This window comes from Aptenodytes forsteri, unplaced genomic scaffold (genome assembly GCF_000699145.1).
Source record: "Aptenodytes forsteri isolate BGI_AS27 unplaced genomic scaffold, ASM69914v1 Scaffold66, whole genome shotgun sequence".
NCBI classification, from domain to species: Eukaryota; Metazoa; Chordata; class Aves; order Sphenisciformes; family Spheniscidae; genus Aptenodytes; species Aptenodytes forsteri.
In genome coordinates, this window is record NW_008795131.1 from 3,621,305 (window position 1) to 3,640,339 (window position 19,035).

The 19,035-nt window shown below is 36.3% G+C and overlaps 1 protein-coding gene across 1 annotated transcript in view; it reads left to right on the forward strand.

The window, feature by feature from the left end:
* Positions 1-17,387, forward strand: part of USP32 (ubiquitin specific peptidase 32) — a 65,443-nt gene extending 48,056 nt beyond the window's left edge. Inside the window, exons 19-35 of the mRNA XM_019471780.1 lie at positions 742-823; positions 2,591-2,665; positions 3,483-3,621; positions 3,907-4,012; positions 4,670-4,843; positions 5,369-5,543; positions 6,194-6,345; positions 7,099-7,210; positions 7,776-7,987; positions 9,434-9,618; positions 10,216-10,302; positions 11,239-11,359; positions 12,034-12,225; positions 12,830-13,121; positions 13,576-14,009; positions 14,361-14,453; positions 14,994-17,387. Coding sequence (XP_019327325.1) covers positions 742-823; positions 2,591-2,665; positions 3,483-3,621; positions 3,907-4,012; positions 4,670-4,843; positions 5,369-5,543; positions 6,194-6,345; positions 7,099-7,210; positions 7,776-7,987; positions 9,434-9,618; positions 10,216-10,302; positions 11,239-11,359; positions 12,034-12,225; positions 12,830-13,121; positions 13,576-14,009; positions 14,361-14,453; positions 14,994-15,167 — 2,805 coding nt within the window. The 3' untranslated portion in view covers positions 15,168-17,387. The remainder of the gene's footprint in view (positions 1-741; positions 824-2,590; positions 2,666-3,482; positions 3,622-3,906; positions 4,013-4,669; positions 4,844-5,368; positions 5,544-6,193; positions 6,346-7,098; positions 7,211-7,775; positions 7,988-9,433; positions 9,619-10,215; positions 10,303-11,238; positions 11,360-12,033; positions 12,226-12,829; positions 13,122-13,575; positions 14,010-14,360; positions 14,454-14,993) is intronic.
* The last annotated feature ends 1,648 nt before the right edge of the window (positions 17,388-19,035 follow it).

Genomic DNA, 19,035 nt, shown 5'->3' on the forward strand with positions numbered 1-19,035 from the left:
AGCTATTGAATATTGTATATCTTATTCTTTTCTAGAAACTGTTAAACACACATGCACAGAAAAAAAGAAAATAGTGGACATAAGTTTCCTTTGCAATTTAACCGCTCAGGTTGGAAAAGTCTTGCCACTTATTTTCTGGAGTTTTTTGTGCACTCCAAGCAGTGAAATTTAGATTTTGGTGTTAAAGACCCAGAAAACTTATCTTTTGTTTTCCTAGTAGCCTGATAAACATTAAATTATCCTTTGATGTATTTAAACGTTGGTAGTTGGTTGAGCTATTAAAAAGCTTGATATGAAGTTTGATAGAAACTGTTTTAAATGGAAATAAAAATATATTCTTTCATTGACACGCATGATGCTGTAGGCTTCTGTTGGCACAGAAGCCAACAGCCATCCAGGATCTTTTTCAAATGTGTATGTGAACAAATCACAATGAACAAGCGGAGTGTATTCCTCCAAATCATTAAGTGCATGTAATTCTCTCATTCTAAAGAAATACCACATAAATTTAAAGCATTTGAACAAGATGCTTCTGGCTTCTGGGCTAAATTTAAAGCATTGAACAAGATGCTTCTGGAGATCAGTGAACTACTGTATTTAACATAGGTAGGAAACTGGTGCTGTCATTTTTGTGAAGAAATTGTTAATGCTGTTTTAATTTCATTGCTTCAAGATTAAAATCTCCTCAGAGAATTTTAAATCTAGAAGTAATAATTATATGAAGTATTTTTTCTCCTGCAGAACTATCTTACTTTGCTGGATGATGAAGATCACAGGCTGGAGTATCTTAAAATCCAAGATGAGCAGCATTTAGTAATAGAAGGTATAAAAAGGGCCTATAATTGGTTTACGCACTAAAACGGAATAGTTTTATATGAGTATATATATGGTTAATGAATTGTGTGTAGTACCCATTTCTCTAATTGCCCAAACTACACAAATATAGGCCTACTGTCCAAATATTTTATTTTTGGAAATGTTTTGAGAAGGAAGAGTTTGTTTAAATAGATGTCTGTCTTCATATATGTATGTATTGAAAGAAATACAGGAAGAAATACCAAAGCTTCAAATAATCTACTGCCCCTACAGTAATAACTAAAATACCAGAGATTTAACAAAAGTGGTGTGAGGCATCTGAGGCTTTTTCATTATCTGATTTTTCTTTCACTAATTTTACAAGAGTTCAGGTTATGATATTTGCATGAACACATTCTTACTCACAAAGCAAAAGGTGAAGAAAACTGCATGTTTCAGTCCATGTCAGGTTCATTTCTAAGATTTTCATTACAAGCTGCTTTTATTTTCACATCTGGAGAGAACCTAATGCATTTGGACTTGACTGCTTGACTGACTCTCGTCGTGGTGAAAAGGCACCGTAAACAATCTCAACCTTTCTTGTTTCAGTTAATGTCCATTGCTTCTCATCCTCCTGCCATGCGCTGTTACGCTAGGCAGTGCTATCAGTCACAAATACGTTAAGCCTTTGTCAAAGGTATCAGGGTGCACGGATCAGCTGAGTTTTCAGCTAGTTTGACTTGACTTTTTGTCTAACCTTTTAATGTGAGAAACAGAAGCGTACGTACTTAATCCACTCTACTGTTGTCCGTACATCACAGAGGCTATATAGAAATCCGGGTCTTGCATTGTTTCTGTGCAAGTTTCACTTAGCGTAGCTTTATATTACACCTCAGGTTGGTGTGCTAGATGGACTCATCCTTTTTGCCACTTGGCTCGGCTCATATTTAATCAATTTAAAATTGACAGAGTGGCTGATACAGTTCACTGTGTATCTGCATTAGTCACTAGGCACAGGAGAAGAAATGGGAATTTATGTGTAGAGAAAGGGGAGAGGGACTGTACCTTGCTGTATCAGGTGAAACAGAACCCCGAGGCTGGAGTTCAATAAACAAACCGGCATTAAGTCAACACTGCTGCTGACAGAGGCAGTCCGCCCTTCCTCTGTATATTATGCCACCTGCCTTACCCGTGGACAGCTACTTGACACCGATCTCATGAACTGGCTGTGAGAAGTGATCTAGTGAGAAATAACTCCCTCTTTTCAGCCAGTTCGCTGTATGGCTTGTGTCAATGCAAGGCAGAGGTTTACAGAGGGATACTATGGGGACGTGGTGGTAAAGTTAGTTTAGGAAAGCTTGTATTTTTTTGTCCTGCTTTATCTTGAAACACATGTAATTTGTCCCTGTTTTGAAATACACTTGAATCTTTTGTTGGTTCGTAATAACGAAAAATATTAGCGATCGCTCATGAAGTGAACAGATTTGTTCGAATCTGGGGGATCCTTATTAAGTATTAGAGTAAGTACTGAAAAATTTGTTATCCAACAGGAAAGAAATCTCAAGGCTGCTTTCTAAAGATGTTACTGGCATGGCTGGAATGATGCCAGTATTAGAATGATTTCCAATAATGATTGGAAACATTGAAATGAAATCTGGCAAAAATAATAACTAAAAATAAGCAAATTTCTCAATTCAATATTAGAAAATTTTAATTAGACCTCTGCAGCTGTATAAGCTCTCTGGAGTAAGTAACAAACGATTTAAAAAAATCCTTATACCATATCTCTTTCTAGTTCGAAACAAAGACATGAGCTGGCCAGAAGAGATGTCTTTTATAGCAAACAGCAGTAAAATAGACAGACATAAAGGTAAGTGTTTCAGCATAGTAATTGAATTATGATGAGAAGAAAAACTCAAGAGGCTATATTATGTTGAAACAATTCTTTTTAATATAAGTGCTCTTAACATTGGAAGAGGTCTTTTATGCCTGTGCTGCTTTGCTTGTTCTCTCTGCTCTATTAACTTAGTTGCTGGAAATGTGGGAGGGTTGGATATATAGATAGATAAATTTGTAGATGTTCAGAGCCAGCAGTAGCAAATGGTACACAGCAAATTCTTGATTTTGTGTTTATTATCTTGGATTTTTTTAAGGTAAGGAGTAGTTAAGATTTTAACAAATTAATCCAGAAATTTCAGAATCATCATTATTTACCTGAAAATAATTTGTATAGATTGTACTGATGTCCGTGGTGGATCAGATCCAACAAAATACCTCAATTTCTGTTAACTTAAGTAGAGTTAACAGAGCAGATATTTTGAACAGGCTGGTCCTCTGTTGCATCTGTGCGAGCTGTAGTCTCGTAATTGGGAGCGGGTTAAATTGCATTGGTTTCTGTGAAAAGGTCATACTCTTAACTTTACTGATGCACCATTCTGAATTTTTCATATCTGCACAATTGGTATAATTACGTTTTCTTTTTCCCAGTTCCTACTGAAAAGGGTGCTACTGGATTAAGCAATCTGGGTAACACATGTTTCATGAACTCCAGTATCCAGTGTGTCAGTAATACATGGGTTAAATTGCATTGGTCTCTGTGAAAAGGTCATACTCTTAACTTTACTGATGCACCATTCTGAATTTTTCATATCTGCACAATTGGTGTAATTACGTTTTCTTTTTCCCAGTTCCTACTGAAAAGGGTGCTACTGGATTAAGCAATCTGGGTAACACATGTTTCATGAACTCCAGTATCCAGTGTGTCAGTAATACACAACCTCTAACACGGTATTTCATCTCAGGAAGACATCTTTATGAACTTAACAGGTAATTTTCTATTTGAGACCATTGGCATTTTAGATGCTGTAACATTTCTTTAAAATGAGTTTCAGCTTTCGGAAGTAGACAGTATGAATACATCCTTTTTAAGTTCAGTGTTATCAGCCATCAGCTATACAGCAGATACTAGATTAGAAACATGAAAATATAACTTCTTTTGTTTCTGGGAGAGTTAAAACAGTTCAGCAAGAAGCCTTTGCACTTCCTTGTTTATCCCCACGCTTGAACTTTGTTTAAATTTTAGTATGGTATTAATTACGTCATGATTTCTAGGACAAATCCAATAGGAATGAAAGGACACATGGCCAAGTGCTATGGGGATTTGGTTCAGGAGTTGTGGAGTGGAACTCAGAAGAATATAGCACCGTTAAAGCTGCGGGTAAGTCTGTGATGTGTGTTATTTAAAAGTAGAAAGCAAGAATTTCTTTGAATAGCAGAAATCTCTTAATGCACTTTTTCCTGATGTTACCTGTATCGTAATGGTTCTGGGACTCAAATCAGTATCTCCCCTAGAGAAAGGGAAGGAAACTTGGACATACATTCAACGCTTTAGAAGTTGGCTGTGAAGCCAGTGACCATATCCTAGGCGGTCAGTCATCACGTATGTTACTCCAAAGTGGTCACAGAATTTGCTTTCTTGCCTGGAAGGAATGTAGGGGAGGTGTTCAGGAAGGGGCTGTGCAGGGGCAAGATGCACATCTGGAGGAGGCCAGGGTGCATCACTCTTGGTGCTGAGGACTTGAGCAGCTTTCTGTGGAATATAATCATGGTTCAGTGGCTGTAAGGTCAAAGGGGTTACCTGATATGAATCAGAGGTTGTGGTATAAGATGTGGCTTTTTATAGCCCTTGTTAGGGACAAAAGATTATGCTTTTGCCTGTAAATGGTCTTTTGTTCTGAAAGCATAGGGGCTTACCTTTAACTCTTGGCAATTTAATTTGTGCTCGTTGACAGCATGCGTCTTGTCTACAATATTTTGATTTATTGTTACAACTTCTGTTACATGATGTTAAATAACTTTCTGGCTTTTTTTGTAGTGGACAATAGCAAAATATGCTCCAAGATTTAATGGCTTTCAACAGCAAGACTCACAGGAGCTTCTGGCTTTTCTTTTGGATGGTCTTCATGAGGATTTGAACAGAGTTCATGATAAGCCATATGTTGAATTGAAAGACAGTGATGGTCGACCAGACTGGGAAGTAGCAGCAGAGGTATGGGTTAAAGGTTTGGGGTTTGTTTGTTTGCTGGGGTTTTTTTTCCTTATAGTACTAAGCTGCTTTGTTGGTGAGACTGTTGCAATAGTCTTTCAGGACTCTACTGTCTTTTGGAACTTGTTAGATCTGCGATTTAAGGAGTTGATTTCACCTTCGAACTGAAAATGAGTTTTAAGTATTATAATAATAAAGGTATAAAGATGATACTTCACAATCATTTTGAACAACTCCTCAGAATTACGGAGTATCAAAATTTTTCAAGATACCTGATCATCCTTTCAGAAGTACTTTAAATTATGTCATACCTTGATTATTGTGTTAATTGAAACAACTTTTCTTTACTCATGTTGAAACTAAATACTTCCTATTTATTAGAAATTGGTAAACAACTTCTATGGAAATAAGTTGACTTCCATAGGCCAATGAAACTTTGGAGGTCTTGCAGCATATCCTCCTTCCTGTAGTTCAAGCAAGTAGTATTCAGTTTCTAACTTTGTATTGTTTTTTTGTACGTCGTTTTAGGCCTGGGAAAATCATCTGAGAAGAAACAGATCCATTGTTGTAGATTTATTTCATGGGCAGCTGAAGTCACAAGTAAAATGTAAAACTTGTGGACATATAAGTGTTAGATTTGACCCTTTTAATTTTTTATCCTTGCCTTTGCCAATGGACAGCTACATGCACCTAGAAATTACAGGTGAGTAGTAGTGTTTAACTCCCTATAAACTTGTCATTGATAAAATAAAAATTGTATATGTAGAACAGCGATAAAACATCCAAATTTTGTTTGTGTTAGCACTTATGCTTAAAGATAGTATAGCCATTTTAATATAATAGAGCACAAGAATTTTCATTGGAATACAGGTAAACTAAAATAAAACCTTTAAAAACAGAGCATAGATGGCCTGTTTTCAGTCTTGACTAAAGGACTTAATGCAGAAACATGTAAAATGGAGATTCTGAGAACTTTCCTTCTGTTCACTGTGTTTTGGAGCTTGTCCTAAATCTGCCTAGAGTGAAAAAGAATGGCTGGGGGGAGTGTACAAACAAAAAATGCTTTATGGGTCATGAACTACACTATGAGGAACCCATGTATTGTTGGAAAAGAGGCAAAAGGAAAGATGATAAGAAAGTGAAACAAATTTTGCTACCATTTTCTACCACCTATGCAGCAAGGGGTTTTCTGACGTTTGTCTGCAGACCTTGAAAATTGGCTGATGAGAAAAAAAAAAACATATCTTAAAGTTGGGGAAAAAATACTTTTTAGTAAGTAAGTAGCTGTAATATATTATTCTCATTAAAACTTCCCTGGTTTGCTGACCAGTGTGTTTCTTTTCCCCTTTAAAGTAATTAAATTAGATGGTACTACTCCTGTTCGATACGGCCTGAGATTGAACATGGATGAAAAGTACACAGGTTTGAAAAAACAGTTAAGTGAACTCTGTGGGCTAAAACCAGAACAGATTCTACTTGCAGAAGTGCATAGCTCCAATATAAAGGTAAGAAGAAAAAAAAAAAAAATCATTACTGCAACATACTTTGGTATTTTTGTTTGTTATTTGTGTGCATCGGCGTACTTCTTCATTCTTTTTGACATTAAACTTTGCTTACAAGAACTGTGAAATAATTTAACTGAAAGCGTGATAAAAAAGCTTAGTTATATCTCTATATGAACTCTTATTTCATTCTTAAGCGGTATTTTGGCTTGCTTTAAATAGATTTAAAATCAAAGTAAACTGAACCAAAATAAACCACTTGTAAACAAAATTAATAGCAATGTAGAAGCTTGCAGAAGTTTAATTGAATTGATTACTAATGATATTTTTAGGAAAAAAAGGATAAAATCATCTTGAGGTAATAAATCTCAAGTTAGAGTGCTGTGACGAGTTTAAACACCGTCAAGACATTGGAGACATAAGTAAAGACTGGCTTAGCTCTATATAGTGTGTATGTATATGTGTATCTATATGTAATTTTTTTTTTGCTGTTGTTGAATAGGATTAAAACTGCTTGAAACTAGGTGCTCTCAGTCTGTTTAGAGAACCATGAATAACTCTCTCAGGTCTTGCTGCAGAGATCTGCAAAGCGGTGTGCTTGTTGGCTTCCTTTTTCATTTCTAGAAAGGTGTAAGAAAGCAAATGGGAGGGGAGAGATGAGCTGATAGATAAACTGTTTTCAAAAGAACAAAACATGTTCAGAGTCACAGGTGGAAGTATATACATGTCTGACTAACGTTCCCTTCTTTGCTGAAGAACTTTCCTCAAGACAACCAGAAAGTCCGGTTATCAGTGAGTGGGTTTTTGTGTGCATTTGAAATACCAATTCCAGGATCCCCTACATCAGCATCAAGTCCTGTGCAGACAGGTAAAAGACGACGTTTATTTTCCTGTTCATTTAAAATGCACAGTGCTTAGGTACTGGAGAAATTCAGGAGAAAGCCCTACTTCTTAGTAATAAGTAAACAGTGAGGATTAAAGAAAAGACAAAGAAGTCGAGTTCTGATCCACAGACAAGCTGTGAGCAGTCTCAGTATCTACTGATGGTCTGTGATCCTTTTTAGGATCATGCCCAGGATAGCAGTCTGAAGATCACTCTATACTTATTTTAGTTAAAGACACAAGAAACAAGGAAAATACTTTATTACTTGTGGATTGGCTCTAAGGCAGGACATGTCAAAAATTGGAAGCATGGTGTTCAGTTTTGGTTTTATTGTTTGTGGCTTCATATATGGGTTGTAAACACCTCTGTTATTCTTTGCTCTTGCATGCTCTGATTTTGCAAAATTGTAGGCAAATAAAAGGTTAGATGTTGGTCTTAAGGAGAGTAGAAGATATTTCATTAAATGCATTGAACAGAATGGAAAGGTTAAAAATCTTGTGATCAGTTCTGGTTACTGTAGATAATTGAGAAGGTAATTGTCTATCTACAGATGTCTCAACTGGGCCGTCAGCTAATGGAGCACCCAACATAATGATGAATGGGGACCTTCCTAAACCAAGCCTAATTCCAAACGGAATGCCAAATACTGTAGTGCCATGTGGAACAGAGCGTAACCTTGCCAACTGGACTCTCAACGGTCATGTGCCCTTGCTTTCTGATAGTCCATGTACAGGGTATATAATTGCAGTCCACAGAAAAATGGTAAGTAGATTTTGCATTTGTTATAAATTGTTCGTGTAACACACTTTGAGAGAAAGTCAGCGAGGATTTTTTTAATGTCCATATGATAAATTAGTATGTATTTGTTAAGAAGAGGAAGCATGAATACCTTTCCCTCTTAAGTGAGCACCGAGTTCTACAGAAACACAACTCTTGTAAATTTAAATCGTCATGTCTAATGTTGGTGTGTTTTTCTTTCCTTAGTACTGGCATGCTTCCCAGTTCTTTAATGCTGAGATGCGTACTTGGGCGTTCGCTAACTCCCTGATTAAATGTTCCAGATTCTTTGAGTAGAAAAAAATCTAATTAGAAGAGCTAGTAGAAATGCATTTCTTTCCCATTATGGGGAAAAGCCTTATTTCTCCTATGGAAACAGAGTGAAGATATATAGTACATTCCTGGGTCATTCTATTAGCATGAACTACTCTTTGCAAAAGCATCTGTAGTTAAGTTGAACGCTAAATGTCAAAGCTGGATGACTGAACACCTCAAACAGCCACACGTTCTGTGTGCGCTGTGTCCAGACTTTAGAGTCTGTTGATGTTTAGAGCCTGGTGGATGGGGGCCAGGAGGCCATTTAACTTCTCTCTTTACTGCATGTTTGCATGAGGCTTTTTTGCTTTATTCTCTCAAGTAGTGGCCACTAACCACTGTTACTGCTGTTATCTTGATTCAGATTTTGCAGAACCTCTTAGGTGATTGCTATAATGCTTTTGAGCCATTACAAGCTGCTAGTTATACAGCTTAAAAACCAGTAAAAGTTGTTTGTGGAAGCTATTCCAGGAATCCACGCTTGTCATTGTCAAAAATCTTATCAATGGAAAGGGTTAATTGTATAAAACTTATGCAAGGTGCAGCTGTTTGCTGTACCTCAGTGTCATTAAGTCAGTGTGTTAAATCTTTCTTATAAATGGGAGATGCAGCATGAAGGTTAGTTTGTCTGCTTGGAATAAGTTGCATACAAGTCTGTAGTGCCTCCTTTAGATGTAAAGGTTTTCTTTCTCTGGCAAACGTAAGCTTGCCTAGTGTAGAGGTCATTTTGGGACAGGTATTAGCATCATTAGGTGCATGTCTGCATTGCAGTATTACTGTGTGGTGGGAAAAGTAAGAAATATGCATCATATGAAATACAAAATATTGTACATGGTTGAAATACAGATTTATGTTGATGTGGTCTAATGCCTAAATAACATTGCCATAATATCATAAAATACAAAAAATTTTTCAGGCAGTTTCAAGTCAATGATCAAAATTTACAGTATTTACTATTGGAAAAAAGTGCTGAAATTGAGTACTTTTAATAGAATTAATGGTTTATTTTAATTGCCAACACCTGAAATAAGTAACAAGGTCATCATCCTAGTAATTATGGTAACGTGAGTTAAGGCGTACTTATATCTGACTCATTCTTTTATTTCACATACACAGATGCGGACAGAATTATATTTTCTTTCATCTCAGAAGAATCGTCCTAGTCTCTTTGGAATGCCACTAATTGTTCCTTGTACAGTTCATACACGGAAAAAAGACCTGTATGATGCAGTGTGGATTCAGGTTTCCAGGCTTGCTAGCCCTCTCCCGCCTCAGGAAGCTAGTAATCATGCACAAGACTGGTGAGTTTGGCATCTCAGTCTTTGGCTTGAATGACATTATACGGCGGCGTAGACTTGCTTACAAGATTTAAAACTATATTCATTCTTCATCTTTATCAGTTTTGACTTCTCATAATACTTCTGTTGAATGAACATACGTTTTTTAATGTATAATTAAGCTTTAAATGTCAACAACTTTAGGAACAATTGTGTGCGCTTTTACCCCAGATGCTTTCTGCCTGCAGATTTCATTTAGTGGGTTATTTTCGTAAGAAGTCGTTTTGGAGTCCTGCAATTTAATAATGGCAATAATTAAAAATAACTTTTAATCCTTTTTAATACAGTTAAACGTAGTATACCTTCTAGCTGCACGTAAAGGTTGACTTTATACAAATTGGTTAGTTCATTCTCATCCACTGATTGATAATTCATTATATCTGACAAATTCAGGCGATGTAAAGGCCGGTCTTGTTTTAATAGCTTAATCTAATCAAAATTATAATTTTGAGGGGGGTGGTGGTGGTTTTTTTAAAGTAAACATGGGTAGCATAGTGAAGGAAAGTAATTGGCAGTCTGAACGAGTGCTCACGTTTCATGTTGCATTCTCTTCTGTTTCAGTGATGATAGCATGGGATATCAGTATCCATTCACCCTAAGGGTAGTTCAGAAGGATGGAAATTCTTGTGCTTGGTGTCCATGGTACAGGTAAATTGTCCTTTTCAGATTTAAGGAAGGGAATCACTCCAGCAGAAATTTAATTTATGGTAACGGGTTTTTGATACACTTCAGAGGTAATATCAAACTATAAGAATCTAGAATCTAATTTAACCAAAACCCTCACATGGCAGACTTTTACTGTAGAATAGCTTTTATGACTTGGAGAGCTGAAAGCTCTGCTGACACAGAAACTTTAAATTAGGAGACAGACATGAGATTATCGGAAACCTCTTAACCCCTTACAATATTCTGTGTGCATGTGTGTATATATGCAGGTGCGTATGTGTACATATTTGGATGATTTGTGGGGGTTTCACACAAAACCAAACTTTTAGATGTAAATCATTTACCCTTGCTAGTTCCTGTGCCATTTGAAGAGTAAGAACTAAAATGGACAATAAGAAATTCACCCTAGAAGCACGCTTGGAATTTTTCTTAAACAAAGACGTGCTAATGAAAATTTCAGACCCTTGCTGGAAGGTATTCAGACCATATATACTCATTTAAAAAAAAAAAGTCTCTTACAGCTAGATAAATAAAGTACATTAGCTATCATGTTGTAAAATATTTATGGAGACAAAGCATTGTAGTTTTTTGGTGTCGTCAGTAGGCTTGGTCAGCATTATACGTGGGTAGATGGTTGAGCTCACCCAACCGCTTCTATTTCTCATCTCTATTAAAGTTTTGTAGTAAAATAGCAAACTGACACTGATTATTGTTTTATAAAAATGCCTCTCTTTTACACTGAAAGCAAGACCTGAAACTTTGGGGGGTGCATACGTTACAAAATAAGGAGCAGAAGTCACATTAAGAAGAAGAGTGTCACAGAAGAGAAGTGACATTAAGTCACACACTCCAAGTGTGACTTAATGTAAAACTGAGTTATTGGACAGTTTACTTACCACATCTAACTTTTCGATTTAGATTTTGCCGTGGCTGTAAAATTGAGTGCACAGAAGATAGAGCTTGTGTTGGGAATGCTTACATTGCTGTAGACTGGGATCCAACAGCACTCCATCTGCGCTACCAGACGTCGCAAGAACGGGTAAAATTTCAACACAAACCCGTTGTTGTTGGTCAATAGCTCTTAAGCACAACCCATTTCACCAATTTATTTTTTTTTTAATTGATGTTTCTTTTGTCCATTTAATGTTAAAATAAAGTCAGTAATTATTGAACAGTATATTCTGGATAAATTAATGTCTTCATGTTAGACCTCTTACGTGACCATAATGTGGAAGGGAAGCTTTTAAGAAACCACAGCAGTGTATTTTCTGTCTGTTGTGAGTTGCTTTTGATCTAGCCTCCACAATATATTACAAAATATGTTAATTTGATACATTTTCTAAGCACACCAGTGCTATAAACAGTTATGCATGTGAGTAAATCTATTTCCTCATTGAGTCAAGAAAACATATCTAAAGGTAAGCCTATAGCTGAGTTAATGTAGATCAGCTGTTCAGACTTGTGAGTTGAATCTGTAAACTTGTGCTTTATGAATAATTTTTTAAGCAGAACCCGAGAATAAGGACAGTGCATTATTTGTACATCTGCCTCTTCATAATTGAGATAAAATTTCTGCTAAAACTTAGTGCACCTAGTTTTTATCTTTAATCCTAAATAACTATATGATATTATTTGTATGATACTGTGAATAGAGCCTTCCTCTGAGCAGTTTGTATACGTTTCCAAGTCAGATACAGTTTTATCTCACTTTAGATTGTAGAAGAACATGAAAGCGTTGAACAAAGCCGACGAGCTCAAGCAGAGCCCATCAATCTGGATAGTTGTCTTAGAGCCTTCACCAGTGAGGAAGAACTGGGGGAGGATGAGATGTACTACTGTTCCAAATGCAAGACCCATTGTTTGGCCACCAAAAAACTGGATCTTTGGAGACTTCCTCCTATTTTGGTATGATCTTGTGTAATTTTCCTCTACAGCAACAAAACCAAAGTACATTGATCACAAATTTGAATTGCTAGGTATGTCTGCTTGTTCTGAATAAGAAGATTTGCTTTTGTTCACAGTCTCAGGAGGGGCATTGACTTAGTTTGTTTCATGCATTTCTGTAACTCAGGCAAATAAAACAAACCTCAAATCCTTTTTTGAATCTTTTTAGCTGATACATTGCAGGAAATGGTTGCGTTTTGCATTCAGTGTCATCTGTTCCGACATAGAATTCACGCTTATGCAGTCTTTCCAGTAACATGATCTTTTGCCTAGTTGTGTAACACCTGCATTTGTTGCTTTCCAAATTTGGTAGGTTATTCAAAACACACAGTGCTGATCACTGAATTGAAGAAACCTTTTCCATCATTTCTCCATGAAAATATTAGTTCCATATTTTACCAGCTTGATCCCAAAATCCAAATTGTCACACTACAGCATTGTTACTGTTTTTTATTAATATATGATAAAATGTGTATGTTTCAGGGAAAATTATTTTTAAACAGTGAAATTACTCACTGTGATGTAATTGTCCTCCTTTAATTTTCTCTAACATGTTTCTCCTTAGATCATTCATCTGAAAAGATTTCAGTTCGTAAATGGCCGCTGGATAAAATCTCAGAAAATTGTTAAATTTCCCAGAGAAAATTTTGACCCAAGTGCCTTTTTGGTACAAAGGGATCCAAGTCATTTTCAAAGAAAGCAGCTAACGCTCCAGGTTGACAGCCTTCCTGAACCACGGACTCTCCAAGGGGAGTCTAGAAAAATAGATCTGCAGATCACTTACACACCAGGAGAAGGAGATATACTGAACAGAAGTCCATCCTCCCTTAACACTACTGTCTTGAATAATATCAAAGGTAGGTAATTATTAGGGAAAATTCCAGTCAATACTGATATTTGGAGGGGGGGGGGAAATTACATTATGAACAAAATTGTAATGTTTCTTTGGCCAAGCACTACACTTACTTTGAAACACTCATTTCTGTTGTTGTTTGCCCTGGAAAGCTTAGTGAAGCTTTACCATAAAAAAAAAAAAGTTGTTACTCGGTGACAACAGATATTGGCACTGTCTGCTTGTGTAAGTGGGCTGGATTAAGTGTGGGGAATGTGTCCCTGCACAAAGTAGTTAAGTTTTAGTTTATAGGTGTATGTGTGTGTGTGTGCAAAAATAGTTTTACTTTTATATACTACTCATTAGTTGTAGTGAAACAGTGTTTTTTAATGTTTGGTTATTCAAAAAAACACTTTAAAAAAAAAATCTATAGACTATGTGTTTACTTATCTTAGTAGTCCACATGTTTTCTGTTTTAGCATCTCCGTCTTTGGGGAGGAAAAGTGGAACCAGCTGTCCTTCAAGTAAAAACAGTAGCCCAAATAGTAGCCCAAGGACTTTAGGAAGAGGTAAAGGACGTCTGCGGCTACCACAACTGGGTAAAAACAAACTGTCAAGTAGCAAAGAAAATTTGGATGCAAGTAAAGAGAATGGTACTGACCAGGAACAGAGATTTACTTCTGATCAAAGTGATGCTCTTACTAGAGGGCAGATTTTGGGTGGTAGCCAGAGTGAACTATATACTGCTCAGGACAGTGAGATGACTCTAGCCAATGGATACATCTGTGAGCAGAATGCATATAGTAATGGCAGTATCAACGGTCAAATTGATAACCATAGCGAGGATGATACTACAGATGACCAAAGAGAAGAAGTATGTGTTAACCCTATTTACAATCTATATGCAATTTCGGTAAGTTGACTTTTTTGATGCAAGTAAACTATCTTTATGTGGCATTGTTTTGACTAAATGCATTTACTGTATTGTTTTCATTACAAAAAGTAGGGATCTGTTGAGAAGGAGAACGAAGTAGAGCCATTGTCAGCAAAATAAATTTGCCATAAAACTGAGTACAACTGAAAAATATATCTCTGCATAATGTTTTTTCTGCTTGAGTACGTAAGCTTAGTCAGCTCCAGATGTATAGATTGTCATGAACCATTGTCACTCACTTAAAGATCACAAATTTGTGAATAATTTATTCTGTGAATTCTGAGTTTTGATGTTTGATCCAGACTTTATTTTCTTCTTCGTTTTCTTCAGTGCCATTCAGGAATTATGGGAGGGGGTCATTATGTCACTTATGCCAAAAACCCGAACAACAAGTGGTACTGCTACAATGACAGTAGCTGTAAGGTAAATCATTGATTTTTGTAGCAAATAATTTTTGTCTTGGTTACCTAGAGCCCAAGAGATTTACATCTTGTGAGAACTGTTCTTTGAAATCATGAGCATCTCAAAAGTTGTACTGAATAAATATTAAAATTGTTAACTGAAATTGTACGAGAGGTGGGGGTTTTTTTTCCAATTTACCATCTGTTCATCAGCTGCTACCATGGTTAAGGAAAGATGCTTATTTTGTGCAAAGATGGAAAAATTACTAAAAATGGAAGTCCAAGAATATTTTTTTCATGATGCTAGCAGTTTTGTATTCAATTACTGAATAATTACGTTCTGACATTTCTAAGTATTTGCATTTATCACTGTAAAATTTGTCATACTTTTCAAGTAAATAATGGAGCCTGATAACTATAATAAGGGAGACAGAAAATGGGATTCTTCTTGTAAACAGCCAGTTAAAAATACTGTTTGTAGGGCAGTTGCGTGTATTTTAAGCTCAGTGACAGCAACACAATTGTCCCATTGCGTATTTCAGAATGTTTTTCTCTTTTGCAGGAATTGCATCCCGATGAAATCGACACCGACTCTGCCTACATTCTTTTCTATGAGCAGCAGGGGGTAGACTATGCACAATTTCTGCCAAAGATAGACGGCAAAAAGATGGCAGACACAAGCAGCATGGATGAAGATTTTGAGTCAGATTATAAGAAGTACTGTGTTTTACAGTAAGCAGATGATCTTCCATGGACTGTTTTGAGAATGTGAGGGATAACATCCTGAAACTTACATTTGGCAAAAATGTTATTGAAACGGATAACCTAAGTGTAGTTGTTGTACCCTGTGATCTGAAAGCACAAAAGGAAAACCCTAATTAAATAGCAGTTAATATAAAGATAGTATTGTTTTGTTCTGTTATCTCAATACATGCTCTAAACATTTCTGATGTTAGGCATCAGGCTGAGACTGCCATTGGCCTTTAAATAAAATGGTTTGAGAAAAGCCGACTAGGACCAAATAAGAGCTAAATTAAATAGTCCAAATAAGAGCTAAACAAAGTAGTGTAGAGTTTACCAACTGTTCTAACAAACCCCTAAGGCTCTCTCTAGGTTTAAGATAATGGGGAAAAAAAAATTGTAGTGTTGTCTTTGGACAACATGATATTGCTACCTCCTTTTTCCTGCAGTTTTATTGCATTTTATTGGCAAAACAGGGAAAGCAAGAGAATGAAAAGTGCACAAATTTCAAGAATGAACATCAAGAGTAGGAGACGTTTCCAGTTTTGCCACCACTAGTGTGTGTCAGTTGCTTTCTTTCTGTATGTTGGGAGCACAACCAAATCATAATTTGAGAAGTGATTGATTTCTACACTTGAATGGTTTATTACAATTGTGTTTTCTCCACGTGTTGGCTGTGCAGATCAACATGTTTCAGGAATGGCTTTTCTGCCTGAAGAGTGCTATCTCAAACTTTTGAGATGCCTCAAGAAGAAACTTCAGGTTGAAGAGAGTAGTTGTGATTATACGCATGGTGTCTTAAAATGTGCACATTGCACAAAATGTTCCCAGCTTTTGGAAGGAAAGATGCTTGAGCTTATGTTTCATGACTGGTGTTGCTTTTAAATTTGCACTTTTAAAAATTCGTATAATTAAATTCAAAAACATAGTTTGTTTTTGTTGTTGTAAGGGCTCTGAAGTGAATGGCTGTGAATTATCCACTGTGTATTTCAAACAAATAAGAAGCTGTGGCTGTCAGGTAGCTATCGTAGCATTCATGGATGGTTTTTTTATTGGTTTTTCATAATTTAATGGAGTTTCTTTTTTTCAAAATTTGGTTGCCTTTTCGAATTTTCTTTTTTGCAACAGGTTATGCATATACTTGCAGTTAAACCAGAATTGCTTTCTGTGCCCTTGCAACATGCTCTTTTAAGTCAACAGGCTTATCGCATGAAGGAGAGCATGACTGAGTCTTAGCAGAGACTGGAAAAAAGATGGTTATTTTTTGAGTATTTCTTTAAACATTTTCAGTGTTAAATTGTTTGCATATCTGAATGAAGATAAAAGTTTCACTCTTTCGGCCTTTTGTTCTTCAGCTGAGTCTAAGCAGCTTACTAATTTTGTCATGTGTCATCTTCCAAATTCTTTAGGTTTTGTATCTTCACTAACAAAATTGGTACTTACGCGGTTGATCTCTGAAGTAAACGTTTGGATTAATTTTAATGTGTTTTACAAGAATGCCAAGCCTAACAGTAAGTTTATAATTTCCAGAAAGATCAGAGTTTTATCCATTTAAGAAATTATATCAGCTGATCTTGCTGTCTTTACTCAGGCAAAAACCTCCCTGCCTTTGTTGGAGGTCGTGTCTCCTTGAGGACAGCAGATCGGTTCCAAAAAAAGTATCGTCTTACTTGTAAAGTGTTGCTCCCTGTCCTATATGGTCTTTTATCTTTAAAGTGGTCTAAACATTGAGACTGAAGAAAAGCAAACATGACTTGTGAATTTCTAGGTTAGAAGCTTTTTCAGTACCCATTTGTCTACTCCTCCCTACGCAAACTCCACGAAAAGTGAAAGATTTTCAACTGATTTACTTTAAAATGTTTTATTTAAGCAGGTAGCACAATCTACTAATGTTATTTGATCTTCTGTGTTTGTTACATTGGTTGTAATTAATTTTTTTAAATTAAATTAATTCATGAATTAGTAGTAAATTTATTAAGTTAACTATTAACTACATTCACTTTGTAAATTATTGTATAAAACTTATTGACAATGCACTGACTTTAGAAAGATGTTAATGTACATAAATACCTTGTAAATAAAATAGTGTTGATGTACTGGAATATGAGCTGTATTAAAAAAAAAAGGTATCGGTAATTGTATATGGAGTGAACCTGTTTATCTGTAACTATATTATTCAAACAAATTAAATACTGTGGATGCAGATGATGTGTCACTTCTTGTCAGATAATTTTTAATAGCTGTTTTCCTGCTTTGAAGTTTCTGTAATGTTTTCATTAAGCTTAAATGGATTTGTCAATCCAGAAGATTGGAACATGTGAGTAAGCATACAGCAGTTCTTTGCAGTTTGTCCAGTGTAGCACTTACTTCTAAGTACCAAGACATTTCAGCTCTTCTAAGTTTTGTTTTTAAGTTATTTTAGTTTTCCTTTTAAGAACATTCTGTTCATTTTTTTAGCATTAGTCCATTTAATCCTATTTAAAATGTGTGCCTGTGTACATGAGAGAGAGTGAGACTTTTCCCTCTTAGAAGTAAGTCTGAGGAACCGGTGCACTGAACCACATCAATTCAGCGGTTCTCACATTTTTCTGTGGTGTAATTTTGATAGATCTGAAATGAGATCAGTGATGACTTAGAAGCACAGTGGCTGCAGATGGGATCCCTTCTTACCTACCCTTGAGAATCCTTCTGCGGGTTATTAAAGTGAGAAAAAAGGATTAAATGTCTTTTTAAATACTTAATTGCTTAACTTTTTAATATGTACTTGGACAATTAAAATTCGAGCTGTAATAATTTTATTCCCAATTCTCATGCTGTGGTAAATAAGGCTCCTTTTGAGTTTAACAGAAAAGTAGGTTAAAAAAAAGGCTTTGCTTCAAAATGTTCCAGAAAGAATGGGGTTATAAGAAAATCATGCAACAATTTCCATCATTGGAGAGTTCGATAGGAAGTTACGAGACAAATCTTTTAGTGGCATGTGCTGAATTTTTGCTTTCAGCTGGACCTGGGGCAGTGCAACGGTGCTCACAGCCACGCGGCGGCAGCGCTGCCTGCCTTGTCTGCTCTGCGAGCAGAAGCCTGAATTCGCGTTTCATCATGCGCTCTCACGAAAAAAGTTATTTTTAACCTGTTAAAATGAGAAGAGAAAACAAAACAAAGTTGATCTGCAGTGAGCGTTTCTGCATATTGCTTATTAGCACAGGGTTTTGCCTCACCAGGAGGAACAATTTCTGAAGTTAAAATTTTTTGCGTTACAATAGAATCTGAAGTAAATGACACGTAGTAATTCTGTGCGTAAGCGTTTGTTTAATTGTTCTTGTATAATGGATCAATAGGCATCTTAGGTCAAGCAGACTATCAGTTTCCATCAGATAGAAACAGCTCTCAACGTATGATTCATACAAAAGACGCAGAAGCAGAAGGAAAGTTGCAAGTTAAAAAATAAATATAGTTCTTAATAACAGGCCAAGAAATAACGCGTCTCTACTGCCTCGGTGCAGACGCCTGGTTGTCTCCAGCTAGCCGTTTGCAGAGGTGGAGAATGAAACTGCTACGTTCGCCAGCAGAGGAAATCCTTTCCTGTAGCTAAAGGAAGAGTCACGCTGTAGCACAGGTGGTCATCGTTTCCTCTGGTGTTGTTTTGTAACCTGTTAAGTCTGTAAATCGCAGAATAACCGGGGCTGGAAAAAAGGAGGCCATCTGCTCCATCTGAATGTTGAAAGTACGCCTCGGTTCACGGGTTGCGGCAGTTCCCTGTATGGTGGCTGTGGTCAATACAGAGGGCGATGTGTTTGGTTACTTTTTTTTTTTTTTACAAGTTGTGGCAAATGTGCTGCTAGGTTTCTTTTCTTTAAGAAGGGGAA